The sequence below is a fragment of the Enhydra lutris genome, unplaced genomic scaffold (assembly GCF_002288905.1).
Source record: "Enhydra lutris kenyoni isolate GAN:26980312 unplaced genomic scaffold, ASM228890v2 scaffoldscaffold24, whole genome shotgun sequence".
In the NCBI taxonomy this organism is placed as follows: domain Eukaryota; kingdom Metazoa; phylum Chordata; class Mammalia; order Carnivora; family Mustelidae; genus Enhydra; species Enhydra lutris.
In genome coordinates, this window is record NW_019154108.1 from 19785444 (window position 1) to 19805326 (window position 19883).

Sequence of the window (19883 nt, forward strand, 5' to 3'; positions counted from 1 at the left end):
GCCCCAGGCCCAGAATCAGCCATTTCTTCAAGGAAACCTGGTTCTTTTCATGGCAGAACGGTACCGGCAGCCAGGATCCTGGCTCTGGGTGCACTCAGTGCTGCTGAGCTGTCATTTCTTCTTAGCGCTCTCCGCCGATAGGACTAGGAGATTTATGTTTACGCGAATTACGAAATACACATCTCTAGGAGTATTTATGTATAACCGTCTGTATCTGTATTATGTTAAACACGAGTTCTCGCTGATGTCTCCGGCTCTAATCCATGACCGCATAGATGGCTCTAGCCTACTCTCCTTGCTTATTTGGAAGTTCCCTCTGTGACAGGGAGAACAGTGGCGGCCGCCGTCTGCCATGCATTTGCTTAGTTGTTCAGCTCCAGGAGACTTGGTGGGCAGTATCAGGGTTGTCGGCTCATAACCAGTGGGAAACAACTCTATCAAGTAGAGCGCGGTGCTTATGTGCAGTTCCGTTCGCCTCTAGTCCTTCGTCTGATAGAATGCCCTTCTTAACAAAAATAGCTAGTATTTTTTGAGCACTCATTGTGTCCTAAGAACTCTTCTAAATATTTTGTATGTATTAGCTCTTGGCCTCCCCATCCTATGAGGAAGCATCCATTATTGTGCCCATTTTCCAGGTGAGGAAGCTGAGGCATACAGAGGCTAGCTCGCGGCTAGTGAGCCACAGAACCAGGGCCCCAGTTGGGCACTCCAGAGACTGTTCAGCCGCATTGGCTGAGCTGCTCATGAAAAAGCAGGCATTTCAGAGGTCTCTTAGTTTCTTTTCCTTTTCTAACGGAGCACAGACACTGGCACACCAAGGAAGGTTGGTGATACGGGGTTAGGTCTGTGCACGATGAATTCTCTTCGGTTTCTGTAAATTTGCCTTCAGTTGCCAGGGCCCACGCATCTAGTGTGGGAATAAAGGACAGGTGTGTAAACACTGCTGACGTTGGGTGATTGGTTTCGGGCTCATCTCCTCCTCCACTGGGCATTTCCCGACCCATATGTACTCGGTGTGTCTGTGTCCTCGCTATCATAGTCTTCCTCCTCCTCTTCTCCTCACCTTGGAGCTTTTTCTCTTTCACTGCATCCTGGCCCGTCGCTGGCTTCTGTGCCCTGTCCCTGCTACTGCTTTGCTCTGATTCTGGTCCTCTCTGCACCGATTTCCCTGAGCCTCTCAGCATTCCTCTTTCACTTTTCCTCCCAGCCTTCTAATCCCTGCTCAGCCTCTGCACCAAAAAATGCACAATGGAAAATGTAAAAGAAAGCACTGCAAGATGACCTTGACAAGTGCAGATAGTCGTGTTTCCATCTTCTCCAGGCTTTTTCAGAAAAAATGAGACACTGATTCTCTCTGCCTTCCTTTGTTCTTTCTTGTCAGGGAAACCATCTTTCCAAGGGTCTCCGAGGCAGCCTCTCTCTGGCAGCCTTCTCTGAAAAGGAAAACCTCCGTGACTAGGAGAATAAGGTGGAGGGGTCTAGCTCAGAGTCAGTGTCAAGGTCACTTTGCTTCCTTCCCCTGAAGAGCAAGGTGCATTGGCTCCCACCCTCCGGGCCTACCCTCCACAAAGATTTTCTTGTCATCTATAGTAGGAAAAGATCCAGTTTTTGGAGAATATCTTAACATAGAAAAAACATTTTGCTGCCTTTGAAAAAAAATGATCTCAGATCGATTTCTGGGGAGAGAAAAGAGCTCTAAATGGACAGGGTTACTCATTTTGTCCTGACAGTCCTATTTCTTGGCTTGGAGGTTACACATCATGGGAGAGATGACTTCATATTTTGAAAATTTCTAATTAAGACTTTTTACCAGTTGTAGAATATTTTACAATGGGATTTTAATATGATTTAGTACCTGTGCATTCAGATCCCTGTATGTATTTAAAAATCTGTGGTTCGAGCATCATGGCAGCCTAGACACTCATCTCGGGCAGCCCAGTTACTCTGCACTCAAGGCCTCCGTGGCAGCTCGCAGTTCTATACTGGTTCCTTGTCCCTCTCAGCGAAGGCATCTGTCTTGTATTTTCCAACCAGGTATTATTAAGTGTGATTTCTGTTTGGTTAAGAAATCAAATGAGTATAGTAAATCTCACTGTGGTGCGTTCCTCCCCTTTCTTCCTGTTCTTTAAACAGGGCTTCTGTATGTCCCTTGAAACTGTTCTGCCCTCTCTCACCTCAGGATCTTTGCTCATGCTGTTGGCACTGAGTCTTCACCCCAGTAACTCTTTTATACCTAAGACCTCACTGAACATTGTTTCCTAAATCCTGTGGGATCCCTGTTGTGACGTCCGTCATATACACGGTTTTTGTGAATATGGAAACAAAGGACACTCGAATACTGTTAGTGTAATTAGTGAATTAATTCTCCCCATGGGTCTGTTTTCTTAGAAGTAGAAGCTTTAGACACTGTCTCTGTCAGTTCCACGCATGGATGTCTGAGCATGTCCTCCTGTCCCTTAGAGACCATTGTGGTAGGTGGCAGACAGTGGCCAGGGTGGCCTGGGGTAGAGAAAGCAATCCTGGTTGTCCCATTGGCTGTCATTTTGGGATCCTGCCCTGGCCACCCACCCAGCATGCTTCCTTGGGACCGAGGGTGTGTGGCTCTGTAATGGATTAAAGACGACTTCAGAAAAGGAGGTCACGTACCGCCTTTCCTCCTTACTGAGTTTAGATGATGTCGCAGTCATGATCTTTCTGCTTGGTCTCAGAAAACACTTCTTCAGTCTTTACAGGTCATTCAAGAAGCACGTCTTACAGTTTATATTAGAGTTTGGGGTCCCTGAGTTGATCTGTCCCAAGGAGGATGCCTTAGGTGGGGTGTGTGTTTGTGTGTGTGTGTGTGTGTGTGTGCGCACGTGTGCGTGTGTGCACAAGTGCAGGCTCTGTTCCCAGTGACTGTCTTCTTGCAGCAGGCCTGGGGCCACGTGTGTTGTACCACAGTGTGGATTCCGTGTCTTCCTTTCTGTTAAAGGTAGAGGATTCTTTGAATGATGTCCGTGAGTGCTGACTGATTCTCATTGAGCCCTTTTACCTTTAGCCCCTTCCTTTTGTGATTATGGCTAGTAGTTTTAAGACTGCCACAGTCACGTTTCTCTTTAGGTACCTTGAAATGTCAGTATTGCCCTGCTGTCAGGTGAACGCACTGAACGGTGTCAGGGAGCTGCAGATAGGTGTTACGGCATCTGTCCTCCAGGTGTGGGTCAGTGGAGTTGAGGGACCTGGCCAACTCCCTTTGTTCACAGGCGGCACAGCTGGGACCCATCCCAACTGGTTTTTCTCCTTCAGCCTCCTTCCTTGTCGTGGTGCAGAGCCAAGTAACTTCTCTAGCTTACCAGTCACACCTTTTCTGTAAATTTATTATTTTAAACCAGATTTCCCTTCCCTTCCCAAATAATCAATTCTGGTTGGGACCTAAGGTTAGTCTTAGGGGTGGAGCCACGAGGGGTGAGATGGAAAGGCGCTGGCCAGCAGTCCTGTTGGCTGCCATGATTATGTGATGTTGCTTTCCTTTTTGAAATCTTAAATGTTTCGCATTTTATCTGCTTCACAGTCTCTCAAGAACGGGAAGTTTCTTCCCAGGATTGGTAAACATAAAGCTACTATGAGCTTTGGGCACGTGTCCAGACCTTTCCAGAAAACCTCCCTTCCTGGCATGCTGATAACCACCCTGCTGATAGGAGGGCAGGGGTCTGCCTCATGTTGTATTGTGCTGTTTGTGAGTTTCTTTCTCTTCCTTCTTCCTCCCTCCTCCCCTCCCCTCCCCTTCATTCCTTCTTTTCTGTGAAAATGCTTTTTCGAGTCAAGTCAGTGTCTGGGTCTGTAATGAGCTCCCAAAGTCCTCTTAGGGTAAGCTGTGGGCACTGTCACAAAGGGTAGAACGAATAGATTACCAGAGCTATTAAAAACACAGACTGAGGAGGACGGAATGTGCACCTAAAGGCAAGTCTGATCTGGACTCGAGTTCCTCTTCAGAACTCCCCCAGCCCTTCCAGGCTGCAACTTTCCATGAGGCCAAGCTCTAAATACTGTGTCCCATAGAAATAACGGAAGTACTCAGAGATGTAAACAAGGATACACATTTTGTAATCGTTTGTGATTGTGAGAACATAAAAATAACTTGAATATGTGCACGCTAGTCGAAGAATGCAAACATTAATGATGGCGTGCCCACGCCGTGGAATAGTACATGTAACTCTGGGAAACAGGTAGATCTCGAGGCGGTGAATGGTGAGGTGTTTTATACTGTTTCATCCTATTCAGTGGGGAAAAGAAAATCCGTGTTGGCTTATAAATACATAGTACATTTATTCAAGTATATATACATATCCATTGAGAAGTCTAGAAGGATATGGGATGCCTGGGTGGCTCAGTTGGTTGGACGACTGCCTTCGGCTCAGGTCATGATCCCGGGATGATCCCGGAGTCCCGGGATCGAGTCCCGCATCGGGCTCCCAGCTCCACGGGGAGTCTGCTTCTCCCTCTGACCTTCTCCTCGCTCATGCTCTCTCTCACTGCCTCTCTCTCAAATAGATAAATAAATAAATAAAATCTTAAAAAAGAAAAGTCTAGAAGGATATACTCCAAACTGTTAATAGGTAGTCCTGGAAATGGGATTAGAATGAAGAGGATGTAGGTATTTTGCTGTTTTAGTTTATATATATTTGTAATATTTACTTTTTTGCAATAAAGAATCAGCTTTGTAATTTTGAAACTAACAGTTATGGGAGGCCAAGAAAGCAATGAATTGATATCTTTTCCTGTCTGACTGTTAATTGTGATTCTGGACTTCTGCCTCGGTTTTCTTTTCAGTTAAGAAACCGAGGAGTCACTAGGGTCATCGCATCGCCGGTCTTGTCAGGTGGAGGCTCTTTTTTAGTTTTATTGATTGATACGAATTATCTTCCCTCCATGACTGTTTTTCCATCAGTATCATTGGAAGAGTATCTTCTCCCTGAAGTTATTAAATATTAAATGAGTAGTTCTTCTCATGAAATCAATTCACCCTTCTTTTGAGAAGGACAGAAGTGTCTGTGAGAATCAATGTGATGAAGGTAGAGATCAGGTTTTCCTGCCTTCCCGGCTGTGCGCGCCTGCGTGCCTACCCCAGTTCCGGGCTCGGTGCTTGTCAGCCAGGAAGAGAAGGAATTGATAGAAAAAAGTCTTCTTCCTTATAAAAATGATTAGAATGCCACTTCGTTGTCTTCTTTAATTCATGATACTCATGCTTTGTGAAGAGAAATAATGAACGCTTTGTGTGGGCTCTCAGAAAGTAGAAGTCCATCAATTTTTGTGGGGAGGGTGGTGAGGGTTTCACTGGGTGAATGGCGAGGGGACACAAGCATGGATACATAACAGATGAAGCAACAGGCGAACCAGGGATCACAGGTCCACTGACTAGAAGTGGTTTTCATTTACTTAGGTTTTCCTTTAATCCCAAAGCCCATATTAATTTCTTCGAACTTTTTGGAAGGGAGGGAAACTTTTGTTTGGCTTCTTATTTAATCTGGACTGAAGATTAAGAGCGTATTTTAATCATTTCTGTGGCTTTAAATTCCAGCATTTATTTGATGGCTTTATGTCCCCTGCTTCCAACGTACACATGTGACTATTACGCTTCCAGACACCTTCATGTCCTCGTTAGTAAAGTGACACTATCCATAGCAGTGAAGACAGTAAACTTATTTTTCTTCTGTTGGCACTCGACTTCCAGAAGTTGAGTGTTGAATTGGCTTTAGCTGTACATATGCCTGGATGGTCGTCGAGCTCCATGGTGGGAAGTTGGGACGTGTGGAATTTGGACATGCCCGCAAAAGCCCGACCTGCGGCCCACATACTTGGATAATATCACCTCGTGGTCTCTTTATAGTTTGTTAACTAAGTAAACAGTTTGTTTGAAGTATACTTAAGTGATCATTTAGAAAGGTGCCAACAGAGGGTGTTCAGCTAAAAGGAGGTGTTCTGTCACTAACACCTAGCCCGTCACCTGCAGCCATTGTCCGCGCACTCACCTTAGCAGTGGGGGCGGCTAGTCAGCACAGAGGCAAAGTACTGTGTTTGCATCATACACAGCCCAGCACATCCTCTTTAAAGATGAAACGTAGAGTCACAGCACTCAAGACTTTCATCCTTTTTGTTGGTCAGCTGTTTGTTCCCCTGGATGAGGGGCTGCCCCTCACGTGAGACAGCATACCCATGTTGTTGGTAGCGCGATGGAGGGGGGAGTGGGAATGGCCCTGGCTCGTCGTGCCCCAGCCCTTGTCTCACCTGACACAGACCCCGATGAGCCATCAGAGGGAATCACCTTCATGGGGTCTGTGCATCTCCACATTTTCTCCCTTACCTTTTGGAGACCGCCCCCCCCCTCTCTAATAGGAACTGTTTCTCCCATAGTCTCCTCTTGTAATTCGAGAAGCAAAAGGATAATTTGAGGAGGATGTTTTTTTGGCGCTTAGACTGAAATCCTGGGAATCTTTGTAAAATTAAATAAGTTGCTTTTATCTTTTCCCAACGTAGGCACTTCCTGTCAGTAGACAGATTTCAGGCCCATTGTCACCCATTTCCTAAAATGTTAGTCCGGTTGATTTTGTGGTCACTGACTTGAGTGAATCCAGAATTGGAAACACATAATCTCACTCTCACAGATTGCTTTGAAGTCCCTTCAGGACTCACTAAATCTTCTTCCACATGTCCCCCCACCCCCACCCAGTGCGGGGTTTTCCAAAGTTGATAATTTGATGGTCCTTTGTCTTTTTGGAACTTACCAGGCCACTTAAAACAATAAAAATGGAACCAGCTTGTTTTTCAGTGCTTTAACTTCATTGACATTGCCAATGAATTCTCTGTTGACCCCAAGTCCCATGGGGTGCTTCTGGGTGAGGCCACAGTATCCAGGCCCTGTTTGGAGTCCCCACAGCTCAAAGGTGGGTGAAGTGACTCTCCCTTTCTCTTTCTCAGTGCCATCGCCTCCATCCTGAGGGCCTGGCTTGACCAGTGCGCAGAGGACTTCCGGGAGCCCCCTCACTTCCCTTGCTTACAGAAACTGCTGGATTATCTCAAACGGATGATGCCCGGCTCTGATCCAGAGAGAAGAGCACAAAATCTTCTTGAACAGTTTCAGAAGCAAGAAGTGGAAACTGACAGTGAGTACTTGCTTGGTTCCAGAGAACAAGCTAGATTCTGATTCTGCAGCCTCCATGTTGAAGATAGGTTCTCTCTATCCTTTTTTTTTTTTTTTTTTGAAGATTTATTTAGTTGTTTGAGAGAAAGAGAGGGAGAGAGAGAATGCAGGAGGAAAGGGAAGAGGGAGAAAGACTCTCAAGCAGACTCCTCACTGAGCGCATAGCCTGATGTGGAGCTCGATGTCATGACCCTGAGATCACTACCTGAGCCAAAACCAAGAGTCGGAGATTTAACGAACTGAGCTACCCAGGCACCCCATGCTGTTTTCCCCGTACTTGATGAATGACCTCGGTTTGTCTCAGAGAGACGAGTTGCTGGGGAATTGGCGGTGGGTAAAAATTCTAAAGTTTACCAAAGTGCTAATTACAGAGCCTCAGACTTTTAGAGCCAAGAAGGAGATTTTCAAGACCACCTAGTCTGGTGCTCTCCTTTTATAGAAGAGGAAACTGGCTCTGAGAAGCAAAGTGATTTCCTTGGGTTTCTCCTAATACCATAAAGAAGGATCTTTTACCTTCTCTTGTCAACATGTCCTATGCTGAACTTGATTTTGCTTTTTATTCTCTGCCTCCTGGCTCCCCGGCTAATTAATGGAAACCCCTCACAGCCACCCCCATTCAGCAGGCAAAGAATGAAATCCAGTTGTGCTCCTGCCCTCAGAAGAGCTCAGCAAGGCCCCAAAAGGTGTTTCTCTGTCAAGCTGGAAGACATCGCCGTCACTGAGCATCGCTGATGGCCTCCTCAGAGGAAGTTTCTGTGGCTGTTTTTTCCTATTGGAGGAACTGACTGCCTGTTTTCAAGGACAAAGGAAGGGCCACCACTGCGGGTCGTGGGCCGCTTGACATTATCTTTGAAGAAAGTCAGAGCGAGGTTAGGACAGGCTTTCAGCCTGATGATTTATTCCCCTCGCTGGCCTGCTGGGTGATGGTTGCCATGGCGGCTGACCCACTTGGAGCTTTTGACAGGCATTTCCCTGAAGTGACGCCCGATTTCCTCGGTGAGGGAAAGGAAGCGGTTCCTCACGACCGATAAGGGAAGCTGCATCGGTGCCAAAGAAAATAACCTTCCATTCCCAGCAGTACCTGTGGAATTGTTTCACGTTTGGGGGATCCGAGCAGGGGGAACACGCAGTCACATCATGAGAAGCCGACTGCCGAGTACTCTGTCTCTCAGATGACTTCATCTGCCGGGAATGTTGGAATACCAGGGGCGCTCCTCCAGCTGCCGGACCTCCGCTCCCTTCAGGGCCTCCCTGCCTGTCTTTGAGCCGGAGTGGAAAATGCTGCGAGAGAGCCCAGCTCTCCCCACTGGGGCTGCCCCTGGCTCCGGGCCTAATTGGGGAACCGGTGGGACCAGTCGTTCATTGTTTCCGACCCAGCGACTGGAAGGCAGAGCGCATTTGGCTGAGGCAGGGGAGAGGGAGAATGCCTGACTTTGGAAAGGCTTTCAGGCAATGCTCACAAATGAATTTTTCCTGAGTTGGGAACATTTTAATCAAGAAAGCTCTAAACTTTCTGTTTATTAAGTCCAGGGGTCGTTTGTGAAAAAGGGTTTCAGGAGCTTGGTTCTTTGGGGCATATTTTGCCCAATTTCACGCTGGTGAAAGCAAAAGTTCGCCTGCCTTGTTTTTGAACAATAAAATTGTGCTCCGAGTTTTTACTTCCTTACCTCTGGAAGAGAGCCAAAAGCAGAAACAGTGAAGGCGTGGCCTCGGCCCCGGAGAGAAAGGACAACATCGTCTTCACCCACAGCCACATCCCGGACACATACGGGTCACTGGGAGTGTTTGTTGGGTGGATGAGAGGATCTGACCTTACCACACATCCCCTTTGGCTGAAGTGGGTCAGCCTCTGCGTTCCAGAGCCACTGGGATGGATGCAGACAGCAGCTAGCAAGAGGGATGGGTGGCCCATTGTGAACCTTTGTTTAGGATTTCAGATTTCTTCCTCCGCTGAATCGGAGAGTACCCCCAGAGCGAAGGCAGAGTGGTGAAGTCATGGGGTTTTATAGCTCCTTTAGCTTTTGCCTGTTTGTGCTTCAGAATCCAGAGGCGGGCAGTGACTCCCTCCTGCCTTCTCCAGTCATAACCCAAGCCCATTGGCATCAATACCTTTAGCTCACCCATGGTGGGAAGGGGTTGTGGGGGTGGGGGGACATCCTTAAATCGCATGCCTGATGCTGGAGTTGGCAAGCACCCTGGGGCGTTCTGATAGGGGGATGATGTACGGTCGCTGTCAGCACCCCTTTCCCCCTGGAAAACCAAGAAGAAAAGGCCACCCCAGCTTGACCCAAGATACGGCAAAGTCTTATTCTACAAAGAAAAAAAGCTTAAAATGTAAACATCCTGGGGGAGTAGTAACACACTGACATTTCTGCCAAGATAAAACTGAACGCAGCCAGGTTTTTTGTTTTTTTGTTTTTGTTTTTTTGAGAACAGATTTGACAGGAGAACAAGGAGTGTGAAGGGGATGAGGTAGGGGATGAGGTTGGAAAACAACCCAGGAATTGGGAAAGGTTCCAAGGAAGGGAAGCTGGGGTTCAGGTTCAACTTCATCCATTTCCACAGTCTTTCAGAATGGAGCCTGGAGGGGCACCTGGGTGGCTCAGTCGTTAGGCGTCTGCCTTCGGCTCAGGTCATGATCCCAGGATTCTGGGATCGAGCCCCGTATCAGGCTCCCGGCTTGGTGGGAAGCCTGCTTCTCCCTCTCTCACTCCCCCTGCTTGTGTTCCCTCTCTCGCTGTGTCTCTCTGTCAAAAAAAAAAAAAAAAAATTATTAAAAAAAAAAAAAAAAAAAAGAATGGAGCCTGGAGTTCCTAGTCCATGGGCTGAGTCCTTCAGCTTTTGGTTTGGAATCCCAGTAGTTATTATAGTGATTTTTTTTTTCTCAGTTCTTCAGTCTATGTCCTGTGTAATTGGCTAATTGTGGATCTTATCAGTCATAGGGCTCAGGTGAATTTAGTTTCAGGCTATTCTACTTCACACATCCTCAACTTTAGGTGGGAGCGTGAAAGCTGCTCCAAACATCTTGAGAATTCTGACAACTTTCTTAGAATTCTGGGGACTTCATCAGCATTTCTGACATCACCACGGCCCATTCTACTTCCCATAGCCTGGCCTTCTTTCATGCCCCGTCCTTGCCCCGTCATGCCCCGTCCTTCCAGGCTTCTGGTTATAAATGGCCAGTGATTATGAATGGCACAGTTGGGACTTACGAAGTGGCTGGATGGGTCCTTAAGCTGAGGGGAGGGTATGAGAGAGCCCAAGATGAGCGAAACCCCCAGAATGTAGCCCAACTTTGCTTTTCTAGACTTTGCCTAATCTGGCTGTGTCCTAGGCCTAAGAATCTGGTTTATCAAAGGCATAACGTGAGTCCTCTGAACTTAATAAAGAATCTACAAACAGAGATTAAGCAGACCTCCATTTCACTCAGATTCACTGTGCTTAGCAGCTCTCCCTGTGGGTTTTCTGAAGGATTAGCCCTCTTCTTTCTAAATGAAGGAAGTGCAGTTTGACTGTACTAACAAGGTCGTAAACAGTGGCACCAAAATACTAATTTTTTCTTCAACCCATCTGTGAACAGATGGGTTTCCCAGCACCATCTTCTTCAGCCTGGAAGAGGAAGAGGAACTGGACGTCGGAGGGCCTGCAGAATTCACAAGCTTCCCAGAAGATCTCGTGGCAGAGCAGCTGACCTATATGGATGCAGTATGTGTTCTCGGTGCCCCAGATGGGCTTCTGCTTAAAATGTGGGGACTGACAGTACTGGTGGCCTGGGGAGGCCAGTGGGGTAATGTGATTTAAGTCTTTTGTGATCCTTGAGAGAGGCCATGCCTGTAAATGCAGAGTGAAGATGTGACTTGAATCGATCATCTGAATAATTCAGGCCCGAGCTCTACTTGCAATTCTGGGTGAAGGTGCTTTCTTCTTGGTACTCGATACACAGAGGGAAATAAGAATTCTAATTCTCGTGAAACAAAATCCACCCTGTTCCATGGGTATTTCTCTCCCTCCAGACTCATAAATATTTCAAGATCTGAACTGTTTATTTGAAGGATGGTAAAGCGGCCTAAGTATAAATTAGGAGAAAATAAGTTTGCTGAATCCACATGTGGCTGTGTCTGGCAGTTCATGTCTGTGTGTGGTTCCCGTACTTTTGAAGTTTGAATATGTTTGCTAGACGTTCATAGTTGATGACATCGGTCACATGTCTTAGTGCAATGTTAGCTGGTAAGTATCAGTTGAAGAAAAGAGGGCTGTTACAAATTATCATGATGGTTTTAGCTCTTCGGCACTTACCACTTTGAAGAAAGCAGCGTAGAACGTGATGGAGTTTCCATGTAGGGAGCATGCAGATAAACTGTCAGAAGCAAATCCGAGAGTCTACATAAAGTAAATCCTGGTGTTCTCTCTTTCATACAGACCCTTGTATCTAATTGTCATACAGATGAGAATCCAATTTGGCCAACGAATTTGCTTTGATTTTGTTCCACAATTGACAGCATCAGAGAAAGTTAGGAAACCTCATTGGTGATGACTTTTAGGCAAAGACCTGGAAACCAGGCTGTCACGTCCTTTCTTCCTTTTACTCTGTGACGTTGAATAGTATTTCCTTTCACATGTGTACATTCTTCATTTTAGAAATCCTGTAGCACGCATTGATGATAATGCCACATGCACTGTCCTTCTTTGGATCACTTGTCACGTGGTCACTGGGCGTCCATATGCATTGTGCCCAGTTCATGATCATGAGTGCCCAGAACATACCCTTGATATGATTTTGAGGTCAAAACCCTCTCCACCGCTAGTATAGATTTGTACCTGTCTTTTGAAATAGAGAAGTCAAAATGTGGTCTGTCACTTAAAACTCTCTTTCGGTCATCGTGTTCTGCTTGTGCAGTCGAGCAGATTTAGAAGGAACATGTGGGCTTTTCTGACCAGTTAACATATTAATTATTTACTTTTGTCCATTGAAGTAGACCCAACGAGGCAAGTCAAGTGGGAAAAGGTGGTTTGTCCAATTCACTGAAGACCCCGACGATGTGCTTTGCCAGATGAAATGTCTGTGTGGTCCTTAAAGTCAGTTTCTCTTTTGTTCTAGCAACTGTTCAAGAAAGTAGTGCCTCACCACTGCCTGGGCTGCATTTGGTCTCGACGGGATAAGAAGGAAAACAAACATTTGGCTCCTACGATCCGTGCTACCATTTCTCAGTTTAACACGCTCACCAAATGCGTTGTCAGCACCATCCTGGGGGGCAAAGAACTCAAAACTCAGCAGCGAGCCAAAGTCATCGAGAAGTGGATTAACATTGCTCACGTAATTGTCTTTTTAAAAATATTCTTTGTATTTAGTAGATGTCGGAGACTACGCCATCTCTGTGTTGAAAGGGGTCTATGCGTTCGATTGCAAGGCAGTCAAATGACCATTTGCGAGGGACTGTTGGGTTTTTGTTGCTGTTACTGTCCCTCCAAAGTAAGGAGAAAAATTGCCTTTCTTAACTTAGGAGCTTATTTTTCCTCTTTAAAGAAAATTGGTCCCTTGCACACTTCCTTCTTCTCAGGGGACTGCTTATTGCTGTGTCTCCAGGCCACCTGCTTTTCCCCTTATTTTCACCAACTGTCAGTTCTGCCCATGTTCAGTAAACAGAACTTGAGAGTCTAAGTGTCAGACTACTCTTTTTTTTTTTTTTAAAGATTTTATTTATTTATTTGACAGACAGAGATCACAAGTAGGCAGAGAGGGAGGCAGAGAGAGAGGAGGAAGCAGGCTCTCCGCGGAGCAGAGAGCCCGATGCGGGGCTCGATCCCAGCACCCTGGGATCATGACCTGAGCCGAAGGCAGAGGCTTAACCCACTGAGCCACCCAGGCGCCCCAGACAGACTACTCTTCAATGCAGAACGATTACCTACCTAAAACATCCTTCCAGAACCCTGAAGAATGACATCTTCTACCAATAGAAAGAGCTGGCGTGTTCTCAGAATCCTGAATCTCTTTTCCAAAGGACTGAGATATACAGATTTCACATTAATCTGGGGCTTTTCAGGAGGGCCTTCTGTCTGAAGTCGGACGGACAGAGTTTATTTAGGCCTGAGTTACATTCTGCTGAGTGTCAGTCTGGTCTCTTGGGTCAGCTGCTTGCATGCCGTATGACTTTCGCTTATCAGTATCTTCATCATCCGGAAGAGGTGAACGGTATTCTCTTGGTCACCAGGTATTTCATGAGCTCTTAAGTGCACGTGAGCTACAGTTTTATGTACTTTGGGGACATCATTAGGATAAGCACAATTAATGTGGTCTTACAGGAGCCCGTAGTCAAACAAGGAAGCTAAGATAGCCTGGAATGATCTCAGCCGAGGCAGAAGAGGAATGGGGCCCTACAAGATAAGCTATGGTTGTGGAGGAGGGAGAACTCACTTCTGGCTGGGGGGATCAAGGAAGGCTTCACAGATAGGATGACATTTGGATTTAGCTTTGAATACTAGATAGAATTTTTGGTATTTGAAGATTGGACAAGGTTGGTTTTTTTTTTTTTTTTATTTTTGTTAGGCAGAAGCTACATCAGCAAGAGCTATGTAATTAACAACGACTTTGAAACACAAGTATTATGTAAATATCTTATTAGTCAGTGTTCTGGGTTATATGGGTCAACCCTCCACCAAAACCCATTTTGCTTTCTATGCTAATATGTATTTCTTTCATTAAGCCTTCATGTTTAGGGCATAAAGCTTAAATTTTCACGCACGCACGCTCTCTCTTCTCTGTCTCTCCCTCTACCTTCTCTTTAACATTCTCTTTTGTTATCTTTGATTAAAGAGCAGGGCCGTGATTGTGCTATGGAATTTGCCTCATTTTGAATTTTTAGGTGGTCTGTTACCACAGATGTTTTAGTATATGAAAAAAGAAGGAAAACAGTATCTTACAACTTAGGTTTCTCCTATTCTGAATTGAGCGATTTCTCAAGAGCTACAGAAGAAGTTCTGATAGAGTGGAGCAGAGCGTGGAATTTCTGTCTTCTTAAGATGATAAGAAAATATATATTTTTTGCAATAAATGCTATATCCTTTAATCCACTCAACTGCTTAGAAAATCTATAGTGAGAATACAGCATCTGTATGTTTGACAGTGTGGCTCAAACAATGACTTTTGGTCCAAATTAAATATAAATTGTGCATTTATGTGATAATAAGAAATACAAGCTGAACAATTTGAGGTCTCTTCCAAATCCCATAGCACGTGCTTAAAAGTCAGGGGTCCTTGCTCTTGGCAATGTAGTTTCCTAATACTGAGCATGTTGTGTCCCTTGAAATTGTGTGGAGTAATTTAATAAAATAATGAAACTCTTAGGTGGTTTCCTGCCAAGATTTATTTTACTTTTCCTGCATTAATCACAGTTAATTTCTATCAAGAGGATATTGGAAAAACGATAATAATTTTATACAGAAAGTATTTGTGACCTAATGTGATCATATTTTCTTGGACTGGCTTGGCTGCTGTGTTTGTGTTTTACTTTTGCATCTCCTGGAAGATACCTCCCTTTCTAGAAATGGGGCCAAATGTCTCTTGTACTTCTCTAAACCCATAACTGAAGCCTCTTTCTGGATAATGTGTTCCATATGTCTATTACAATTTGCATGAAGTATCTGTGCCCGAGTTCCTTTATTTATTGCAAGTTTCTTGACTTTTGGAACATGACTTTTGGATTCTGAACCTTTGTTGAACCGTGCTCTTGTGGGCTTGGGTTTCCAGACTGACCGTATTTCAGAGTGCTTTCTCTCCCTCTTGCCCGCTCGCTCACACTTTCTTTTCACATAAGGGGACGGCATTGAGACATTTAAAAAGAGTGGGCATGACTTTTGTAAAATACTTTGGCACTGACTCTAAGAAAAAAAATGTTTGGAGGTTGGTTTGTTTGTTTGGCATAGTTTTAAGTAGCCAGATTTTGGCAAGCTAAGTCGGAGAAGGCTGTTTTCCCTTCTTATTCAGGATTAGCATGACTTCATGAAATGACCTTCGAAGCAATGTGCCTTTATGTCCAACCACCCTGGGGTCTTTTGCTTCCGACGTTCTGCACAGAGCCAAACCCGGGCTCGCACAGGGTGCTCCGTGGATAGATTACACTCCCCAATGCCTGCACATGGAAACATCTCTCTTGACGTAGGGCGTAGCCCACTCTCCCCGTGTTGCCAAGACTGGGACTCTCTCCCTTACTGTTCTGCAGTCCCTGCTGGTCACCCGCCGCTGAGGCCACGGATGCAGACTCTGTGTGGTAGCTTGGGTTTCAGGATCACAGAGCCTCTCTCTCCTTACCCAGAAAATGCCATCCAGAATATTTCCTGTTCTCTTTCTATTTTGTTTCCAAACGCTGCCAAGGCGAATTTCCTTTTGAAAGCCCAAGTTATTTTGGAAACACCGAAGGAACCAAGGTGTTTCTGAATGTTGATGATCGCGGCCCAAGCCAATTTGAAACCGAATGAATGTGTATAAAAATATTCCCTCTTGGCAAAGAGCATAAAAGCCAAAGTTCAACTGGTGGTGAATTTTTATTGCCAAGTTGTATACACTGCTCTGGGCAGGGGTTGGCCGTGAGATGTTCAATACCATCTGAGCTCACGGAGGCTGCTGCCTGGCTCCCTTCGGTGTGTCTGAAGGAGATCATGATCTTCCATGTGTGTTTTCAGGGCATCTGTGTGCTTTCCGCAGAAGCAAGCTTGTGTTCCCGAGTGCAGCCCTGCAGCCTCCCCTCCATTCGTTGTTTTTACTGGGAAAGCTGGAAACCATAAAACTGTAACAACAACGCGAAAAATATATTAAAGGGAGGAAAGCAAGCACACTTTGCCAAAACCTATAAAGTGTTTCGGTGACTGGGGTGGGAGTCAGGAGCCACTTTCTGATGTTCAGTATTTATACAGCTGCCTATTCAGTGGTAAGAATTCATAGCAGCTGTGATACCTCTAAAACAGGAAACCACCAACTCACTGTATTCGTGATGTTTAAATGCCTTTTATGTTCTAATCACTCTCCGCACAGGAATGTAGGATCCTGAAGAATTTTTCCTCCTTGAGGGCCATCATTTCTGCACTGCAGTCCAATTCCATCTATAGGTTAAAAAAGACCTGGGCCGCCGTCCCCAAGTAAGTTCCCAAGTGTGCTGCTCTGCTTTCTTTGGCTGGGGTGACTGGTTGCTGTATCAAGGGTACGGGTCCTCGCCTTCAAAGCTCATATTATATAACTAGAGAGACACATTTGAAAGCCTCTGTGTGTCCCAGGCAGGGCGCGTGTTACACGGAATCATTAATAAGTTTTGAGGTGGGGCCACCGCAGGCGTCAAGGCACATCAGGCAAAGTGTGCCCGAGCGGAGGTTATTGGCTTCGGGGAGGATTTTAAGGATGTGCTTAGGGTCCAGATTCCGAGGGGTAAGTCTGTGGAATGATGAAGTTGTAGCAGTTTGCTCTTACTTCTGGTTATTTCTCGGTCACATTCCAAAGCCCTGAGCTGTGTCAGATTGTGTGCGTAGATGGGACATTAGTTCTTGCTGTTTGGCTAGAATCGATTCTGTTCCCTTCTGTCTCAGCGTGCTAGAAGCTACCTGAGTGATATTAAAAACCCCCCGAGTGTTCCTTCCTAGGCACCTGACTAAAGTTATCAACTGGCCACATTTTATATTGGTTTTCATTTTGTATTGTTTCTTTTTTATATTGTTTTCATTTTGTGGTGTTTTTCCTATTTCTTGGTGGAAACTTTGAAACAATTAACAACTTATTGTCCTTATTATTTTATTCTCTTCCTTCCCCTATTTCCAGAGCTTCCCTTGTAGACCGGAGAACTTTTTGCAGAGGAGGGAAGGGTGAATGAGGAGGCAGCTCTGGTTTCCTGTCAGTACAGATTTAGAACCTGGGGAAGGTGTCATGGCTTCTAACTAGGCCACTTACATGGGGTTGAGCTAATCAAGAAGTCAGGCTGTATCAGGGAAGAATGTGTAAACTGTTTACAGTCTATACGTGTGCGGTATAGTCTGTTTCAGCCAGGAAGGGAGCCAGCTGGCCCCCCAGGCAGGCCTGCCCTTGTAGGATTGGTGGCTTCAGTCTTTAGGAGTGGAAGGTCGAGGCATTCGGTTTCATCGGTTCACTCAGAGGTGATTAAGCCCTAAGGGACCGACACTATCCAAACTTTCAAGAGACTCAGATTGGTATACCAGAATTTCCTCAATTTATGCTGAAAAACGAGTGGCAGAGTACTCAATGCAGACCAGTGGACTCCTATTCTCAATCAGAAGAAAGGAGACTCGGGGGAAGTCAAATTATTTATTACACAAGCCTTTGATGAGTCAGTAGACAAAAACTGAAGTGGCTGATCATAATGCCTGGTGTTACAGAGCCACAGAAGCTACAGCCACTGGGAGCCTCCAAAGCTCGCGCTCTGCTGACAACACCATTATCTACCAGGCGAAAACCCAGCAGAGAGGCTTTCCACAGTCTGATGCAAGTTTTTTGATCACCACAGGTTCTTCCTCCTTTTCAACAGCTTGAATAATCCAGCTGGCCTTGTATGTGAAGGAGAGATTAGTTGTTTGGTTTTCCTTTGCATCTAAATCTGACGAAAGAGAGGGGGCATATAAAATCACGAGATGATAGACCTTGGTAACATACCAGGGGACAATCAGATGCATACAGAGCCCTCATCCTCAATAGCACGGACCTTCTCCTTCCACTCCTCGGTGCTCCCCGGTCATGGGATCAAAAACAAAAAGCAGGGATTGCTCAGGGGCTCCGCCTGCTGTGCTTGAGGCGGCCTCCTCTGATGGCAGAGTAAGGTGATCCTCTCTGTCTTTGGTGGGGGATAAGTAGCACACTGTGGAAAGTCACTTAGCCGGCCAAAGATTTCTTCCACAGCTCGTTTGAGGTTAGAACACAAGTGAAAAAAAAAAAAAATTAATGGAGTTGTGTCTTAATCTCTTGGTCGCCCTATGAGTCCCATTCTTCCAGCTGGCTTTTTAAACGATTCCACCTCAAAACAAACCTCAGAGTCTCATTCTGTACCATGTGGGTGTCTGGTTCTTTTCTTAGCTGGTTGGTTCATGTTTTAGCAGGGATGCTGCATAGGGGTCATGAGGAGACGCTTTCATATCAGCTTTCCGTAGTTTTCATTGCTAAATTCAGGGACAGGTTAGGATGCCTTATTTGCTGATCACTTTCCCTAATGCTAATCACTTTCAGTGCAGAGAGAAGACGTCTGTTTATTTCTCTTTATTTAGGCCCACATATAATTAAGTTCTAAATTATTTTTCCCAAAATACAAATAAATAGCTTTACTGGTTTTCTTTATTATAATAATATTACCCTCGTGGTAAAACAAGTTAGTAATGGCTTTCCCATGATCATGACGTGCTGCCTATGGAATGATATGGCCCCATTAATTCTCTGCCTCCAGAGTCCGCCACTCAGTAACCCTGGGAGGCTGGAGAGAAAAGAAGAGCCTGAGGCCAGTGGAGAGGGACAGGAGCCCCAGAAGGGACAGGGCAGAGTAGGCGCTTTAGGTAGATGATCTTGCTGACCTTCACAGTGGTCCCTCAAGGGGACTCTTAGTATGTTCCTTGTATAGGTAAGAAAAATGGAAGCTCAGGACGGTTAAGCAGTGGGCCCAAGAGCCCTGGTGTTTGGGATTTGAACACGGGATTTGAACCCCGTCCCCTGACCAGAGCTCATTCTGCTTCCATCTACTCGGTCTCCAATTTGAGAGCACTGGCCTGTGACTCAGGAAGTTTGGCTTCTACACCTGCCGTGCTCAGCGCTTAGCATTGGAAACGTCAGCAAATCCCTGACCCTGGCATCTTCATCCCTAGATGAGGGGGCTGGCCAGCAGGATTTCTCAGAACCCACGGGGCTCTGTGTGGGCATTGCTAAGACAGATTTTTTTTTTTTTTTAAAGAACATGTCCCAGTAACAACTTGATGGCCCAATTTAACTCTATTTATGATTATAACATTTGTGGTTAGGAACACCACCCCCCCTTACCATAGGTGACCCATGTGTACCTTTAAAAAAAAAAACAAAAACAAACCCAGCCAGCATGAAAAGTCGTTGGCTTCCTCTCTGCTCCTGAGATGAGTCCAGTCCCTCTGTAGCTACAGGTGACAGAAGGCAGCACAGCCAAAGGTGTGGGCCTTTCACTGACTCCTTGTGAATATTTTCTTCATCTCTCTCCCAGGGATCGGATGCTGATGTTTGAAGAACTTTCAGATATCTTCTCAGACCATAATAACCATTTGACCAGCAGGGAACTTCTGATGAAGGTGAGCTCTTGGTGGGGGTGCCGGGCCCCGTTGCTGGTAGCCTACAACGACGAGAAGGCAGCATTTTTGTTCTCGAGGGCAAATTGAAGAAGCTCGGGGCTGAAAAAACTGAACGTCCAGCTCTGTAGCTTCACGGTTACACAACCAGATTGTGGAACTTGTGCTCATGAGTGTATCCCTTTAACAAGCCGCTCTGTGGATGCCAAGTGCAGGTGGAGAGGTCGGTGAGAGGCCCTGGAATATTCCTTCTCAGCGAAACGTCTTCTAGAGTGACAGAGGCCAAGCCTGCAATTCCACATCCCGTATGTGGACCAAGTTGCATGGAGCCATCAGCAATATTTATTGAATGCCAAGTGAGCGCTGACTTCCAGAACCATAGGAAGGTAGAAGTGTAGCTTGGGTTGATTTTATTTCTCCA

The 19883-nt window shown here is 45.7% G+C and overlaps 1 protein-coding gene across 4 annotated transcripts in view; it reads left to right on the plus strand.

Annotated features, from left to right (window-relative positions):
• Positions 1-19883, plus strand: part of LOC111150776 (ral guanine nucleotide dissociation stimulator like 1) — a 161808-nt gene that overhangs the window by 110799 nt on the left and 31126 nt on the right. For all 4 annotated transcript variants that reach the window (XM_022508368.1, XM_022508370.1, XM_022508369.1 and 1 more), the window contains 5 exons: positions 6955-7139; positions 10758-10882; positions 12276-12491; positions 16203-16306; positions 19381-19465. In XM_022508368.1, coding sequence (XP_022364076.1) covers positions 6955-7139; positions 10758-10882; positions 12276-12491; positions 16203-16306; positions 19381-19465 — 715 coding nt within the window. The remainder of the gene's footprint in view (positions 1-6954; positions 7140-10757; positions 10883-12275; positions 12492-16202; positions 16307-19380; positions 19466-19883) is intronic.